The 14195-nt window shown below is 38.7% G+C and overlaps 1 protein-coding gene across 6 annotated transcripts in view; it reads right to left on the bottom strand.

Annotated features, from left to right (window-relative positions):
• Positions 1 to 1128: 1128 nt before the first annotated feature.
• Positions 1129 to 14195, bottom strand: part of LOC131258256 (probable serine/threonine-protein kinase PBL28) — a 59058-nt gene continuing 45991 nt past the window's right edge. For 5 of the 6 annotated variants that reach the window (XM_058259440.1, XM_058259438.1, XM_058259437.1 and 2 more), the window contains exons 7-8: positions 1688 to 1810; positions 1129 to 1592 (exon numbers count right to left, since the gene is read on the bottom strand). In XM_058259440.1, coding sequence (XP_058115423.1) covers positions 1380 to 1592; positions 1688 to 1810 — 336 coding nt within the window. In that variant the 3' untranslated portion in view covers positions 1129 to 1379. Of the gene's footprint in view, positions 1811 to 14195 lie in introns of all 6 variants that reach the window. The other variant, XM_058259443.1, reaches the window with a different exon arrangement.

Genomic DNA, 14195 nt, shown 5'->3' with positions numbered 1-14195 from the left:
GGAGACCGTTGCGCTCTCTCTCTCTCTCTCTCTCTCTCTCTCTCTCTCTCTCTATATATATATATATATATATATACGGAAATGCTCACCTGCGCACCAGTTAGGGAACGGTGCAAACTTTTTTGAGAACCCATCATACGTGATGTGGATCCAAAATCTGAACCGTTTATGTGAGGCAGCACCTCGTGAAACCCCCCAAGCCCAAGTTTTACTTTGATCTAAAATTTTGATGGGCCATGAAAAATGAAAACAGTTTCCTCCCTTGATTTGCATTTCTCTTTGCTATGGCCCATCAGAATTTTAGATCAGGGTAAAAATTTGCCACATGGGGTTTCATGGGAATCCAGATTAGACACTCATGACACATGTGCAAAGGTGCACAAGTGAGCATGACTCTCTCTCTCTCTCTCTATATATATATATATGGAAAAGGTACCTCTCTCTCTCTCTCTATATATATATATATATGGAAAAGGTACTGTGCGCTCGACCTCATGATAAGCTCCCGTGAGGTCGAGCTGTGTGGGCCCCACCGTGATGCGTGTTGACCATCAACACCGTGCATTTGATAGGTCCCCTCTAAATTATGAGATATCCCAAAAATCAGCCGTATACGGAACTCAGGTGGGCCACACCATCTAAAATCATGTGAAGACACCGTTAAAACATATAAAAGCACTTGGTGGGGCCCACCTGAGTTTTTAATGCTGCTGAAACTTGGTCTGAACGCTCATCCAAGTGGGACACACATAATGGATGGGCTGGATTTGCAAACCACATCTCGGTGGGCCCAAAAAATGATTATGAATGTTTTAATGGTGCACGGCCCCTCCCCACTTCTGTATGTAGTGTGGCCCATACAAGTAACGGATTGACTTGATTTTTGAGACCTAGGCCCACGATGGAATGGTGCATCTGACTGATGGGGTAGATGTTCGAAACGCATCACGGTGGGGCCCACACAGCTCGACCTCATGGGACGGACTCGTGAGGTCCAGCGCATAGTACCTTTTCCTATATATATATATATATATATATATATATATATATATATATGCCAAAATCAGTCCATTGTAAACATTTATGAAAAAAGTGAGAGTGTTTGATAAAGACACCCAGAAGTCCATATTCAATGCAAACGGGTATTTGCGGCCCAATTTTTACCTTTTACTGGGAAAAGTACATCTGCCAACAATGACTGGTTTTTCTACCAAGTTCATGTATGTATTTGAGAATAAAACATTTCTAGTAATAACTCGCTTAAATTAATAATAATAAAAAAATAATAATAATTGGCTTTATTTTCAAGTCCGACACTTCACTTGGCCAACAACATACTATCACAGAATCATAGACCTCACATTTTCAACAAGGTGAATTCAGATGCCCAGAGCTTTTGAATTCACAAGGAAAATCAATTGGAGTTCCTTCACACATTCCACCATCACAGGCCTCTCACTGCTCTCAGGGCGGACGCAGCGGGACGCCAGGTTGGCAAACATGACCACCGACTCCATGGCATATGAACTTCTAGCCATCTCAGGATCAATCACCTTGCGCAACTTCTTCCGGTCGTTCAATATATGCCGAACCTGTACTACGTGGCAATGATTTTTCAACTATTATATACTACCTATACCGGGCAGACCGACACAGACCCCCTCACTGATATTGGAGTAACTCGTACCTGTAATACAAGGTTTTGATCAGTAGGTCCCTGGCTCAAGTCCACTGCTCGGCGGCCAGTCAATAGCTCCAGAAGAACTACTCCAAATGCGTATACATCACTCTGTAAAGTAAGCTTCCCTGTCTGTGGCAATAGAAAAATAGCCAAACGATCAGATCTTTCAAGCCAATCATTTTTTTTTTAAATTTTTAAATAATTAGTACCAAAGGAAAAAATAACAGCCATATTATGGTGGGGGTACCGTGAATGTGGCAAACATTATGAACCCAAAAGATGAAGCACACACCAACACAGAGATGAAGTAGTGTTTGAAATAAATAAGAGTATCGTGTTATGTATCACAGCCTTGGGAAATGGATACATCAGTTATCGCATGGGATATATCTGCTGTATCACTCAATGAATCGCTGTTGTTGGAAACATTGAGGAATTTATCGATTTTTTCAATGAAACTTCACTGATTGTTAAAAAAGACATTAATACAGAATTACAAATCAAAATATTACCAAAAAAAAAAAAAAGCGCACATAATAGGTTTTCTTTGTATGTGTCCTAATCCATGCACTGTCTAACTAAGTTGATGCGAGTATATTCAAAGTTTATTTATGTAATTTAGTGATATAAGAAGACATGTGGAAACACAAGCAATATATTCAAAAGTAAAAGGAGAATCGCATACATGTTTGATTTTATGTTTAGACACAGATTGCAACCGATTTGCGAGAAATTGATTTTTATTTTATTTTTTTTCAATTTTTTGCAACTTGGCCCATCTCTTCCAAATCTCGAAATCGAAGCTCCACATCCATGATTTTTCATGTTTTGATGCAAAACATGAAAAATCATGGATTTGTAACAATTTGACACTGATTTAACATGATTTACAAAAAAAAAAAAAAAGGATCAAAAATGCTCACCAGATCGCATGTGGGATAAATCCTACTACCCTGTGGGTTTCGTATCTCACAAGTGGGATACAATATATATCATGGGATATATCAGCCGATATTATCGATACTTAAAACACTGAGATGAAGTAAAAAGATATATAAAAATATAGATAGAGATCCCAAATAGTTGGAAAAAGGATATAACAACGATGACAACTATATATATAGAGACACCCACACATTCACATTGTTCAACTCTTTAGAAATAGTGTTTTTGTTGGGAGGAGTGAAGGTTGGCATCTCCCCTTTGCTGGGAAAGGACTAACCTTTCAGGCCCACTGGTGTGAAACTGTGAACACAACAGCGCGGAACTGCTTTGGTGTCTCTCACACATTTTTATCCAAGTTCAGGATAAAGTGGGTGATATCGGGTAAGGTTGGCTTGGAGTTACAATGAGAGAACTCTTTGAAAGATGGCAATTTTGCTACTTATCTGGAAAGAAAAAAATAAAATATTTAGGAGAAAACAGGCTCATGTGGAGGGAATGGTTATCAAAATCATCAGACTTATTGTGGAGTGGAGCAAGGCAGTCCCAGTGTCAAGGGAAATATGATGCAGGATGATGGAAACTATCCTATGATGCAAGATAGGAGATCAATTATACATTAATTTCAGCAATCAACATATAAAATCAAGCATATCCTCATAATAGATTCATAAATTCATATTTATAACATGAAGATCCTAGGTTTTCTCATATACGCGGTGCATGGAAATATAAAATAGTTTAAGAGTGGACCACTTGGAAGTAAGGACTTCCAATATAGCTTGGGTAGTGCAACAACCACGTGGATAGATAATGATGCAAGCAAAATTCTGGTTTTGGAAAAGTTTCACAAAAAAAAAAAGATTTTCACAAAAAAAAAAAAAAAAAAAAAGAAAAAGAAAAAGAAAAAGAAAAAAGATTTTGATTAGGGTTTTGGATTCATGGATGGAAATTTAAGAATGAAATTTTTTAGGGATTGAAAGGATTAGGGTTTAGAAGGTTGTAATGGAAAGGAAAAGAGGAAGACAAGAGAAGAAGAAAAATACCTTTCGAAGAATAGAGAGGAAAGATGTAAGAAGAAGAATACCTTTCGAAAAAGAGGAAGAGGAAGGATGTACCTTGAGGAATCCACCACCAAACAAGCTTCTACCCTCGAAAAAGGAGGGTTTCTGACGCAGGGGAGGACGTGAGGTCGAGCACCGTCTTCCTCAAGAGGATAACTATTCCGAATCCACGGAACTTCTCTGGACTCCTCACAGAGACTTCTCGAATCCACGAGGAAAGAAAGCAGAAAATAGAAATAAATTCGAAATTGATTGATGAATAATTGATTATCCCTAATGTGTCTCCTTACACCATTAATATAGGAAAAAAATAAACTAAAATTTGTAATTACCAAAAATAGCAAAATTCTAACTCTAATAAAAATCCTAATTCTAATAAAACTCTTCTAAGGCCTAATTTCTAAAAATAAAAATTGCAAATAAACTTTCCCTAGAAGAGTCTTAGTATAACTAAAAGTTATTTCTAAAAGAAAAGAAAATCTAAAACTCTAAAAATATTTTAAAAATCGGAATTACTAAAAATAGTAAAATTTTCCTAAAAATTCGTTTTTGAGCTGAAAGCGCGCCTTTTCTGACGAAACGGACAGATGCGACCCACTTTGTGGGTCGGTTCACCTCGGATGGCCCATTTCAGTAAAGATTGATAGGTTGTGCGCCCCGTAACGATACCCGGATCAAAAGTTATAGTTAATTCACAGTCTATCTTCTTTTGGCTCAACCATGCTAGGAAGGTGTCTGTGACAGGTTCTACATCAGACCCCTCCACTTGAAAAAAACTCGTCCTCGAGTTACGCAAGAGACTTGGCACATGAGTCTAAGATAACTTCTGACGCCGATGTTCATTAGCCTTTTTTTTTGTACTTGGCATTAAGCTTTTGAGCCGATACGATACATATACTCATGCTTTCCTTGACTTGACTAATATCGATTAGTTCCTTCACATCTGTCTTCAAGATTTCATATTTTTTCTGATAAAGTGGGCAATTAGGCGGACTTGCCCCTATGACAGGATCAACGTGATTTTGCGTATCTTGTATGGGAGGTAATTTATTAGGGAGTTCATCGAGCACAATCCCCTTGAACTCCTGCGATACTTGTTCCAAATACTCTACGATATTCACAGGCTCCACATATTTTTTCTCTTCAACTAATGCATGTCTCCCGTTTCCTCAGATTGTTTAACAAAGGCCTGTTCAGTCATGAGAGATTGTCCTTCCACTTTAGAAGTCTTGAGTTGGCTCACCGTTTCCATAGGGGTCACATGTTTGCCACTGATGAATCCTGTGGCTTGTTGCAACTCCGTTTTGACCCGGTCACCTCTCGTTGACAAATAATAGGATTTCTCTGCATAACCCTTTAATGATTGGTTATCTTGTCAATAATTTTGATTTTGTTGGAATAATACCTGATCGTAATTGGTAGGGAAGAATCGCATGCACAATAACTTCTTCATCTGCGACCACATGCGGATTGGCGCCTTCATCCGTCTCATTCGCTCGAGTTGAAGTTGTTCCCACCAATTTGAAGCTCTGCCCGTTAACTTGTAGGCCACGAGTTTAACTTTCTTTTCTTCCATTACGTTCATGTAGTCGAAGAAACGTTCGACTTTAAGCAACCAATCGAGGAAGTCCTTGAAGTAGAGTTGACCATTAAAACTAGGAAGATCGACTTTCATCTTGAATTCTTGATCCATCCGATCCATCTGATCAATGGCTCGTCTAGGATGCTGTAAAATCATGTCGCTAGATCCCACCTTATTAGGAGTAATCCTGTGGTTCACTGATAGCGTCGCCCTACGATCAATATGATTACGAATTCTAGCAATTGTTGATGGTGGATCACCACCATGAACACGGAGCTGCCCTAGGGCCTCCGCCAAACGATCCGTCATGCGATCGATGGAAGCCTGTAGCCTTTGCATAGCTTGCCAATTCTCTCGTCGTGCTGCTTCGAAAGTTGCCGCCGTTAAAGGTAAATTCCCTGGAACGCCGCCCATGGGATTCTTGCCCGACCCGTCGTTAGAAGCCAACAATCCGAGGAGAAACCTCACTTTGATACCAAACTGACGCAGGGGAGGACGTGAGGTCGAGCACCGTCTTCCTCAAGAGGATAACTATTCCGAATCCACGGAACTTCTCTGGACTCCTCACAGAGACTTCTCGAATCCACGAGGAAAGAAAGCAGAAAATAGAAATAAATTCGAAATTGATTGATGAATAATTGATTATCCCTAATGTGTCTCCTTACACCATTAATATAGGAAAAAAATAAACTAAAATTTGTAATTACCAAAAATAGCAAAATTCTAACTCTAATAAAAATCCTAATTCTAATAAAACTCTTCTAAGGCCTAATTTCTAAAAATAAAAATTGCAAATAAACTTTCTCTAGAAGAGTCCTAGTATAACTAAAAGTTATTTCTAAAAGAAAAGAAAATCTAAAACTCTAAAAATATTTTAAAAATCGGAATTACTAAAAATAGTAAAATTTTCCTAAAAATTCGTTTTTGAGCTGAAAGCGCGCCTTTTCTGACGAAACGGACAGATGCGACCCACTTTGTGGGTCGGTTCACCTCGGATAGCCCATTTCAGTAAAGATTGATAGGTTGTGCGCCCCGTAACGATACCCGGATCAAAAGTTATAGTTAATTCACAGTCTATCTTCTTTTGGCTCAACCATGCTAGGAACGTGTCTGTGACAGGTTCTACATCAGTTTCTCACGAACCCTAAAACACAATGAGGAAAATCCCTTCACACAAGAGAGCTTCTCTCTTTTTTCTTTCTTCTCAATAACACTAATAAAATTGGAACTCCACCCCCCTTGTGGTTTTATAATTAAAAATTTAGCATAATTACAACTATGTCACTCACTTAAGTGAAGTGACCCATCATCCAAAATAAAAAAAACTAAAACATTTATTATTAATCTCAACCATCAAATAAATCGTAAAAATAACAAAAAACATAAAGAAAGCAAAATCAGAGTCCGAGGGGCCCAGATCAGGAAGATCTGATGGCCCGATGGCTTGATTGACAAGATTCAACAGTCGAATCGACACAAAATAGAAATCCCAATGACTAAAATGGTCTCCTAACCAGCTCACATGCATCGTCCTAAAGTGGGGTCTTCTTGATACACGTCTAATGCATGTGGGGTCTTCAAAATGGTCCAACGAGTCTCATCTGGAACTCGTCTCTCATCCACAAAGAAAGTTGCGCTGATGTGGGTTGTCATCTCCGTCTCTGGTACACACGAGTAGGTTCTTTGATGTCCTCATCAAAATACCCTGCTCATTACTAACTCTACAATTTTAGGAAGTTTTGGATGAGCCTTCAGATGTGGTTCCTACCACCTGAAGGGCTTTTCAAAGCCAACTTTGAGAGTTGCTCCTTGGGAAAAATTTGTTTTTTGGGTGTGTGAGCATCATTCAAACAGAACGCAAAAAACTTACTAGAGTTCAAAGTCCAAATTGGGATTCACAAGTCCAATTATGTTGAGGTAGCGGTCATTCTTTAGGTGACCAAACTGGTAGTGTTTGATTCTTGTTGTGATTGAACGGGACTCCAGAAATGTTATTAGACGGCTTTAAGATGGCCATGGACCTTGGAGAGTGGTGGATTTCATTGTAGGGGTTCTAGATCTTTGTAGAGGTCTACCGATCCAATTCAAACAAATCAGGAGGGAAGCTGATGAGATTGCCGACTACTTAAAATTGATCAGGAGCCTCCACAATAAGGGGCTGAAGCATGGTTCTGAATGTTGATATCGGTTGGTGTTTTGGCTCGACAGAAAAATGATATGATATAGCATCGCGTATCGGTATCGGGGCTATATCGGTCAAAATTTATTTTATTATATATATATTTAATTTTAAAGCAAATAAATATAGAAAAATAGGAAAATTCGAGATATACAAGAAATCTATCCTCTTTTTTTTTTTTTTTTTTTTTGGTGTTTTGACCATGTATTCGATGGTGTATCGAACCATTCTTAGATGAGAATGTTGTCTGTTGAAGTTCAACTAAATGGACCCTAATTGAACAGAAATTAAACGTGATTTGGTGAACAATGGTCCATTACATTGGAAATACAACAAAAATAGGATGAAAATATAAAAAAGAAAGTGAAGGTTTACCCTTCATTCCAATTTTTCCCATAATAGTCCACATCGCTTTGATTTGTTGAATTCCATTCAAATCATTTTTTATATATCTCAAAATAGGTCTAGATCTAGCTTAAATGAGTTTTTAAGATTCTTCTATGGTTTAAACGAAAAGATGAAGATGAGACTTGAGTGAATTTTTGAAAAAATAAAAATAAAAATTCAAAATTGGGGTTTTATGGGTGTATCGACCCTGTATCGGTGCCGATACGACCGATATGGGTTAGTTTTTTCATATCGGGCCAATACGACCCTGTATCACGTATCGGCTCGTGTCGATACGCATACAATACGACTGTATCGGCCGATATGATACCGATATTCATACGCATGGGCTGAAGGTGTGGGGTTTTAAAGATATGTAATGACTCTTTGTTTGGGCAGGCAATGTGTTAGATTAGTTCCGGTAGCAGTGGTGCTGTTTTTGTTGTATCTTTGCTTGTATTTCTCTCTTTAATACAATATTTTACCCTTCCAAAAAAATAAAAAATCCCATCTTCGAAAAATAGATTTAGCGCATACACGCATATTTCAAAGAAGATAAAGTTTACAGTCTGTAAATTGTGGTTAATAAACAAGGACTGGTGTAGATTCATTAAAAAATAGTAGTATTATAAAGGTTAACTTCTGAAGGCTCACAATTTCTCTAGAATTGAGGAGAAGAATTCCAAATCAATCACCAAAAGAAATGGGAGATCCAAAAATTCAAAATGTTTGGTGAATAATTACGACAAGAAAAGGATAGAGGTCTTGGTTCCAGTGGAAGACCTCTCTGTTCAGGGACTGAGAACACAAGTAAATGTTTATGGAATTTGAGAGGGCTTGACTCTCTTGATAGGTGGATAGAGGTTAAGCAGTTGACCAGGAGGAGATTGGATATTGTGATGCTGGCATGCTGCAATAGACAACTTGATAATTTCGGAGTTGAAGAAGTAGAGATTGGGTGTTCATGTTCCTAGCAGCGAGGGAAGGGCCGGTGGACACACACTAATGACAACCTTATCGTATGGGGGGGATTTCTTGGGAGTACTCCATTACAGTCAGCTTTTCATCAAAGAATGATAAATCTAGTAGTAGCTTTTGACCATTATTTAGGTTCCACGGATAAAAGTAGGATGAATTGTGGTAAGATTAGCTGAATGTGGTCTATTCCACATGGAATCTTCTGCAGTGTTTCCATCAGAGATCTTGACACTACATGGTTCTCATCCAAAACAACAGGAACCAACAGAATCACGAGAAGCAAAACCTAGGGAAGAGCAGGAGTAGGGGAAAAAAAAACAGCCCACATCCTGGGCCAGGAGGTGGGCTTCCTCCTTGCCCGGGATGTGGGTTGTTTTATTCTTTACTTCTCCTACTCTTTGAGATTTTTTGTTCTCTTTCATCCTTGTATTCGTTGGTGTTAGCCCTTTGGAAATAATAAAATTTTTCTCATCTTAAAAAGAATAAAGAAGAAGAAGAAGAATCGCAAGAAGCATGTGGAGATTTCCAACTTTTGTCATTTCTACGCAGCTCAATCTAGACATATTTCAGGCTTCAAGAAGTTTGCAATTGCACTTATAGACACAAGTGAACACAAACAATTGATCTCTATCCAGCACTGAAACACAATCTTATTCTCTTCATGTTGGGAGTTTCACACGTAACAGTAACAGAGGCCATGATTGGTTAACCTTATGGCCTCTACAATATGGGCCAGAATATCCATTATGGTCGTGCAACAGTTGAAAGTTTTTAAAGGAAAAATGTATCAGCCCTTTATGGGCTCGTATTCATCCACTGCTCCTAACCTCTATTAGGTTTGGAAACTATTTAGTTAGATATTATCAGCACTTCAAAGGCTATTTAGTTAGATATTATCAGCACTTTGAAGGCTATTTAGTTAGGTATTATCAGCACTTCGAAGAAGGGGGGGGGGGGGGGGGGTGGTTATATGGGTCCCCTCTTGCCATAGGAACCTCTGAGATGAGGAGGCTGATCAAATGACCATTCTTGTTTCACGCATCGAGCCATTCAGCCCCACTTTAGGCGAAGCGGACTTTCTTATCTGGAAGTTTCATCCATCCGGCTTTTGCTTGGCTAGCTGGTAAAAACCGTATTCTTACCATAGATAATCTGCACAAAAGATCTATGGTCCTTCCTAACATCCGTTTGCTGTGCTATGAGGAGGCTGAATCAGTTGACCACCTTTTCATTCATTGCGACTTCTCAAGGGAAGTGTGGTGCAGTGTGCATCATTCGTTTAACGTCCTCTGCATCATGCCGGAGACTATCGAAGATCTGTTTCATTCTTGGTTCGCTCAAAGGGGAAGAAACGCAAGAAATCTTCCTGGGATTTATCTCTCTTGGCCTTCCTTTGGTGTATCTAGACTGAGCGCAAGGGCTGCTGTTTCGATAATAAAAGCTGCATGGCTGCTGGGGTTCTTTATAGGGTCTTCAACTCAGTGAGAGAATGGCTCTCTAACTAGTTCTGGGTTGTAGCCCTGTTAGGCCTTGTATTGTATTTTTCTCTTGTTTGTGTTTTTCTGCCTTTTGTTTTCTGGCTCTTTTGCCTTTAATAATATTTAGTATCTTTAAATAATAATAATAATAAAGGAAAAAAGAAAAAAAAGAAGAAGATATCATCGGCATTTCAGGTAGTCGCGATCAACACCTTGTAGACATGGCATAAGCAATCCATCCCCAACCAGCCTGCAGGAGTGTTAAGCCTAATAGTGCATTTTAGGTTTGGCAATATATGGTTGGGTGTTACTTGCCTCTAGGACCACGACACTTGGTTGAACAAATGTGACTTTCATGGATGGCTTGGATTTAATGATCACTTCCTTGAAGTAGAAAGAACAAACTTGAGTTTGGGAGCATTGGTAACCCAAAGATAACCTCCTTTCTGATATCAAACTTGAGTTTGGGAGCATTGGTAACCCAAAGATAACCTCCTTTCTGATATCAAGTCTGTAGACAGAGGAATAGAAGGGTACACTATCTAAATAAGGGAATAGGGATAACGGTAAAGAGTTTTTAGAGAAGGTGTTTTCATCATGCATGAAAGAAGAGGTTATGTCATCGAAGCTGAAGCATTCTCCTTACGCAATTGGATAGTTGCTTCGTTGAGATGATTTAGAGAATGTGGGATGAATCCTATCCATAGCTTCCACAAACTCAATTAAATCATACTAACCAAAAGGAGAGAAAGATATAGGAGAAAGAACTAAAAGAAAGTTTGATAATAATCTTATTATCATAATAATTATCTTAGCCTTTCTCCCAACAAAGTGTTGAGCCTATGTTTCACGGTTTGCTGCTACGCATCAAACTTCCTCTTTTACCCTGGCTCTGGAAGAGCTGATGATAGAGGCTCACATTAGTACAGTTGCATGCTACCATGGACCTATAGTATTGACTCCTAACCTGACTACTACACACATAGCCAAAGGGCGATCAAGCAAAGAAGGGTTGTGCTCGATGTAGGCCACCTGAAAACAAGGAACGTCACAACGCTTTGTTGTAATCAAACAATCATACTTGCCTTGTACCAGTTCTGAGTTAACTGTTCAGCATGTGGCGACTACTTTGCTGCAGTTCAAGCATTCCATTGACAATGGAGAGATTGGGGATTAAGAACCCATGCTCAGCTGTTAGAACCAATCCTTTTCCCAATGCTACTGCTTAAGGGCCTGTTTGATTTTCCAATTCCTCCGTAAATGCATTGCCAATGGGTAATAATTATTTCCTTTGGTAATTACCGCAGAGTTCCCGAGGGTTGATTTGATGCCTACTTTTTTTAACGCTAAAATCAAGGATGCTGCCAAATATATGTGGGGCCCACCGTGATGTGGCTTATCCACACCATCCATCTATTATGCCAACTGAAATTAGGGCATGAGCCAAAAAATGAGGCAGATGCAAAGTTCAAGTGGACCACACCACAGAAAAAAGGAATCGAACACCCACCATTAAAAACTTCTTGGGGCCATTGTTTGCTTTGGTGTAGGCCATTTGAATGTTGGATCTACCTCATTTTTTGGCTCATGCCTCAAAATGTTCTGATAAAACGGTTGGACAACACGGATATGTCATATACATCACAGTGGCCCCCGCAAGTTTAAGCTAGTCCTTTTGGACCGTTTTTCGAAGCAGAAATACCTGCCTATTTTCAAACAGGATCGAATTGTCATAATTGGTTATTTACAGGGAATTTACAATGAATTTGGAAAATCAAACAAGCCCTTTTAAACCGGTTTCTAAGACAGAAATTCCGATGGAATTTCAAACAGGTGAAATGGCAATAATTACGCATTTACAGGGTATTTACACTTGCTTAAAAAAATCAAACAAGCCCTAAGTAACTCTAAAACTGAACTTTCTATGTCAAAAACACTCCTAGACCATGAACATCATACTGGGACTTTCTAAACCCTATTGCATCAGGAAACTATTACCTAAATTTTCATAGAACTACTGTACATTTAGGGCTTGTTTGATTTTTTAAAGCAAGTGTAAATACCTTGTAAATGGGTAATTATTACCAATTCACCTGTTTGAAATTCCATCGAAATTTCTGTCCTGGAAACCAGTTTAAAAGGGCTAGTTTAAATTTCTAGACCCCGCTATGATGTATATGATATATCCATTTCGTCCATTCGTTTTACCACAACATTTTGACGCATGGGCCAAAAAATAAGGCAAATCCAACATTCAAGTGGCCCACACAAAATAAACAGTGGCCTCAAGAAGTTTTTAACGGTGAGTGTTTAATTCCCTTTTTCCTATGGTGTGGTCCACTTGAACTTTGAATCTGCCTTATTTTTTTACTCATGCCCTAAATTAAGTTGGCATAATGGATGGATGGTGTGAATAATTCACATATATCACGATGGGCCCCACATATTTGTGGGCAACTTTGATTTTAGTGTTGAAAAAAGTAGGAGTCAAATCAACCCCCGGGAATGATGAGGTAATTACCATAGGAAGTAATTATTACATATTTGCAATGCGTTTACGATTACTTTGGAAAATCAAACATGCCCTTAAAACCATCAATCATCATCGTTATCATCATGAGCAATATCACCATCATAAGCCTTTGTGCCAGCTATTTGAGATTGGCTTTACAAGTTCTATTTCTTCAATCAATCCTATCGAATGCTTTATCCTCAGTAAGTGAATGAACCTTCATATCCCTTTTCACCACCTCTATACGAGTCCTTTTCGTTCTCACTTCTCAAAACCTTTGTACAAGTCATTTTCCATCTTTTAGCCAAAGCTTTATCCTCAGTAAGTGAATGAACCTGCATATATTCCTTTTCACCACCTCTATACGAGTCCTTTTAGTTCTTCTTTCTCAAAACCTCTGTACAAGTCATTTCCCATCCTTCCTACAAGGTTTTGTATCCCAGCTTATCTGCCTCTATACAGGTCCTTTTAGGTCTTCCTCCTCAAAACCTTGGTACAAGTCCTTTTAGGTATTCCACTCATCCTCATTTTAGGCCCCTTCAACCCTAATCAACATTCCCCTCCTTGTTGGAGCCATCTTTTGTCTTCATTGCACGTGATTGAGCCATCCCAATCTGCTTGCTATCATTTCATCTCTACCTAGTCTTCCTACATATCCATCTCAATATCGGCAAGTGAATTAACCTTTGTATCTATTTCCATGACCGCCATACAAGTCCTTTACCACTGCCTTCCTACTGGTTATATACAAGTCCTTTTCATAGGCATGTGAGATCACAATACTCTCAAGATGAACATCTCCACTACATCCACAATCCACCAAACTCTAATTCTATTGGAAACGTCCAATCTTCCCACCCTTTTGAATAGTAGTGGCAAGTAACAAAACACATCACTTTGAGAAAGCTTTTGACTATAAATTTTAATTAAAGCCCTATAACTATTCCAAATAAAGTTGCATTCCGAAATAATTGTTCTTATTGAAGTCTCAGTTCTGCTAAAGTTTAAGCATTTATATTGTAGAGCCTTCCTCCAAAACCCCAATCCAACATTTGTCCACTTTCAAATTATGTCAAATATCCCCCCCTCGTTGTAGCCACCTTCATTGCACATGATCAAACCATGAATTTGAATATCAGTCATGAATCAGCCGATAGAACCATATCATATCAGCATAGACCAGATAAATACATGACAATCCTTGGCATTGCAGGATATGTGGGAAGAACTTAATATATAACAGCACTTGTCGACTGATTATGAGACCATGAGATGGCATCAGGAGGAATTTTTTGTTGTCAAATTCTTCCTGATCTTCGCCTAAATTTCAACTTGTATAAGCTCAGATTCTTGGTGGTATTGAAGTTCTATCTACTACAGAGAGCAATCTAC

The sequence above is a fragment of the Magnolia sinica genome, chromosome 10 (assembly GCF_029962835.1).
Source record: "Magnolia sinica isolate HGM2019 chromosome 10, MsV1, whole genome shotgun sequence".
NCBI lineage: Eukaryota > Viridiplantae > Streptophyta > Magnoliopsida > Magnoliales > Magnoliaceae > Magnolia > Magnolia sinica.
Note: the sequence above shows the minus strand (reverse complement) of the source record. Positions and strands in the feature narration are given on the sequence as shown.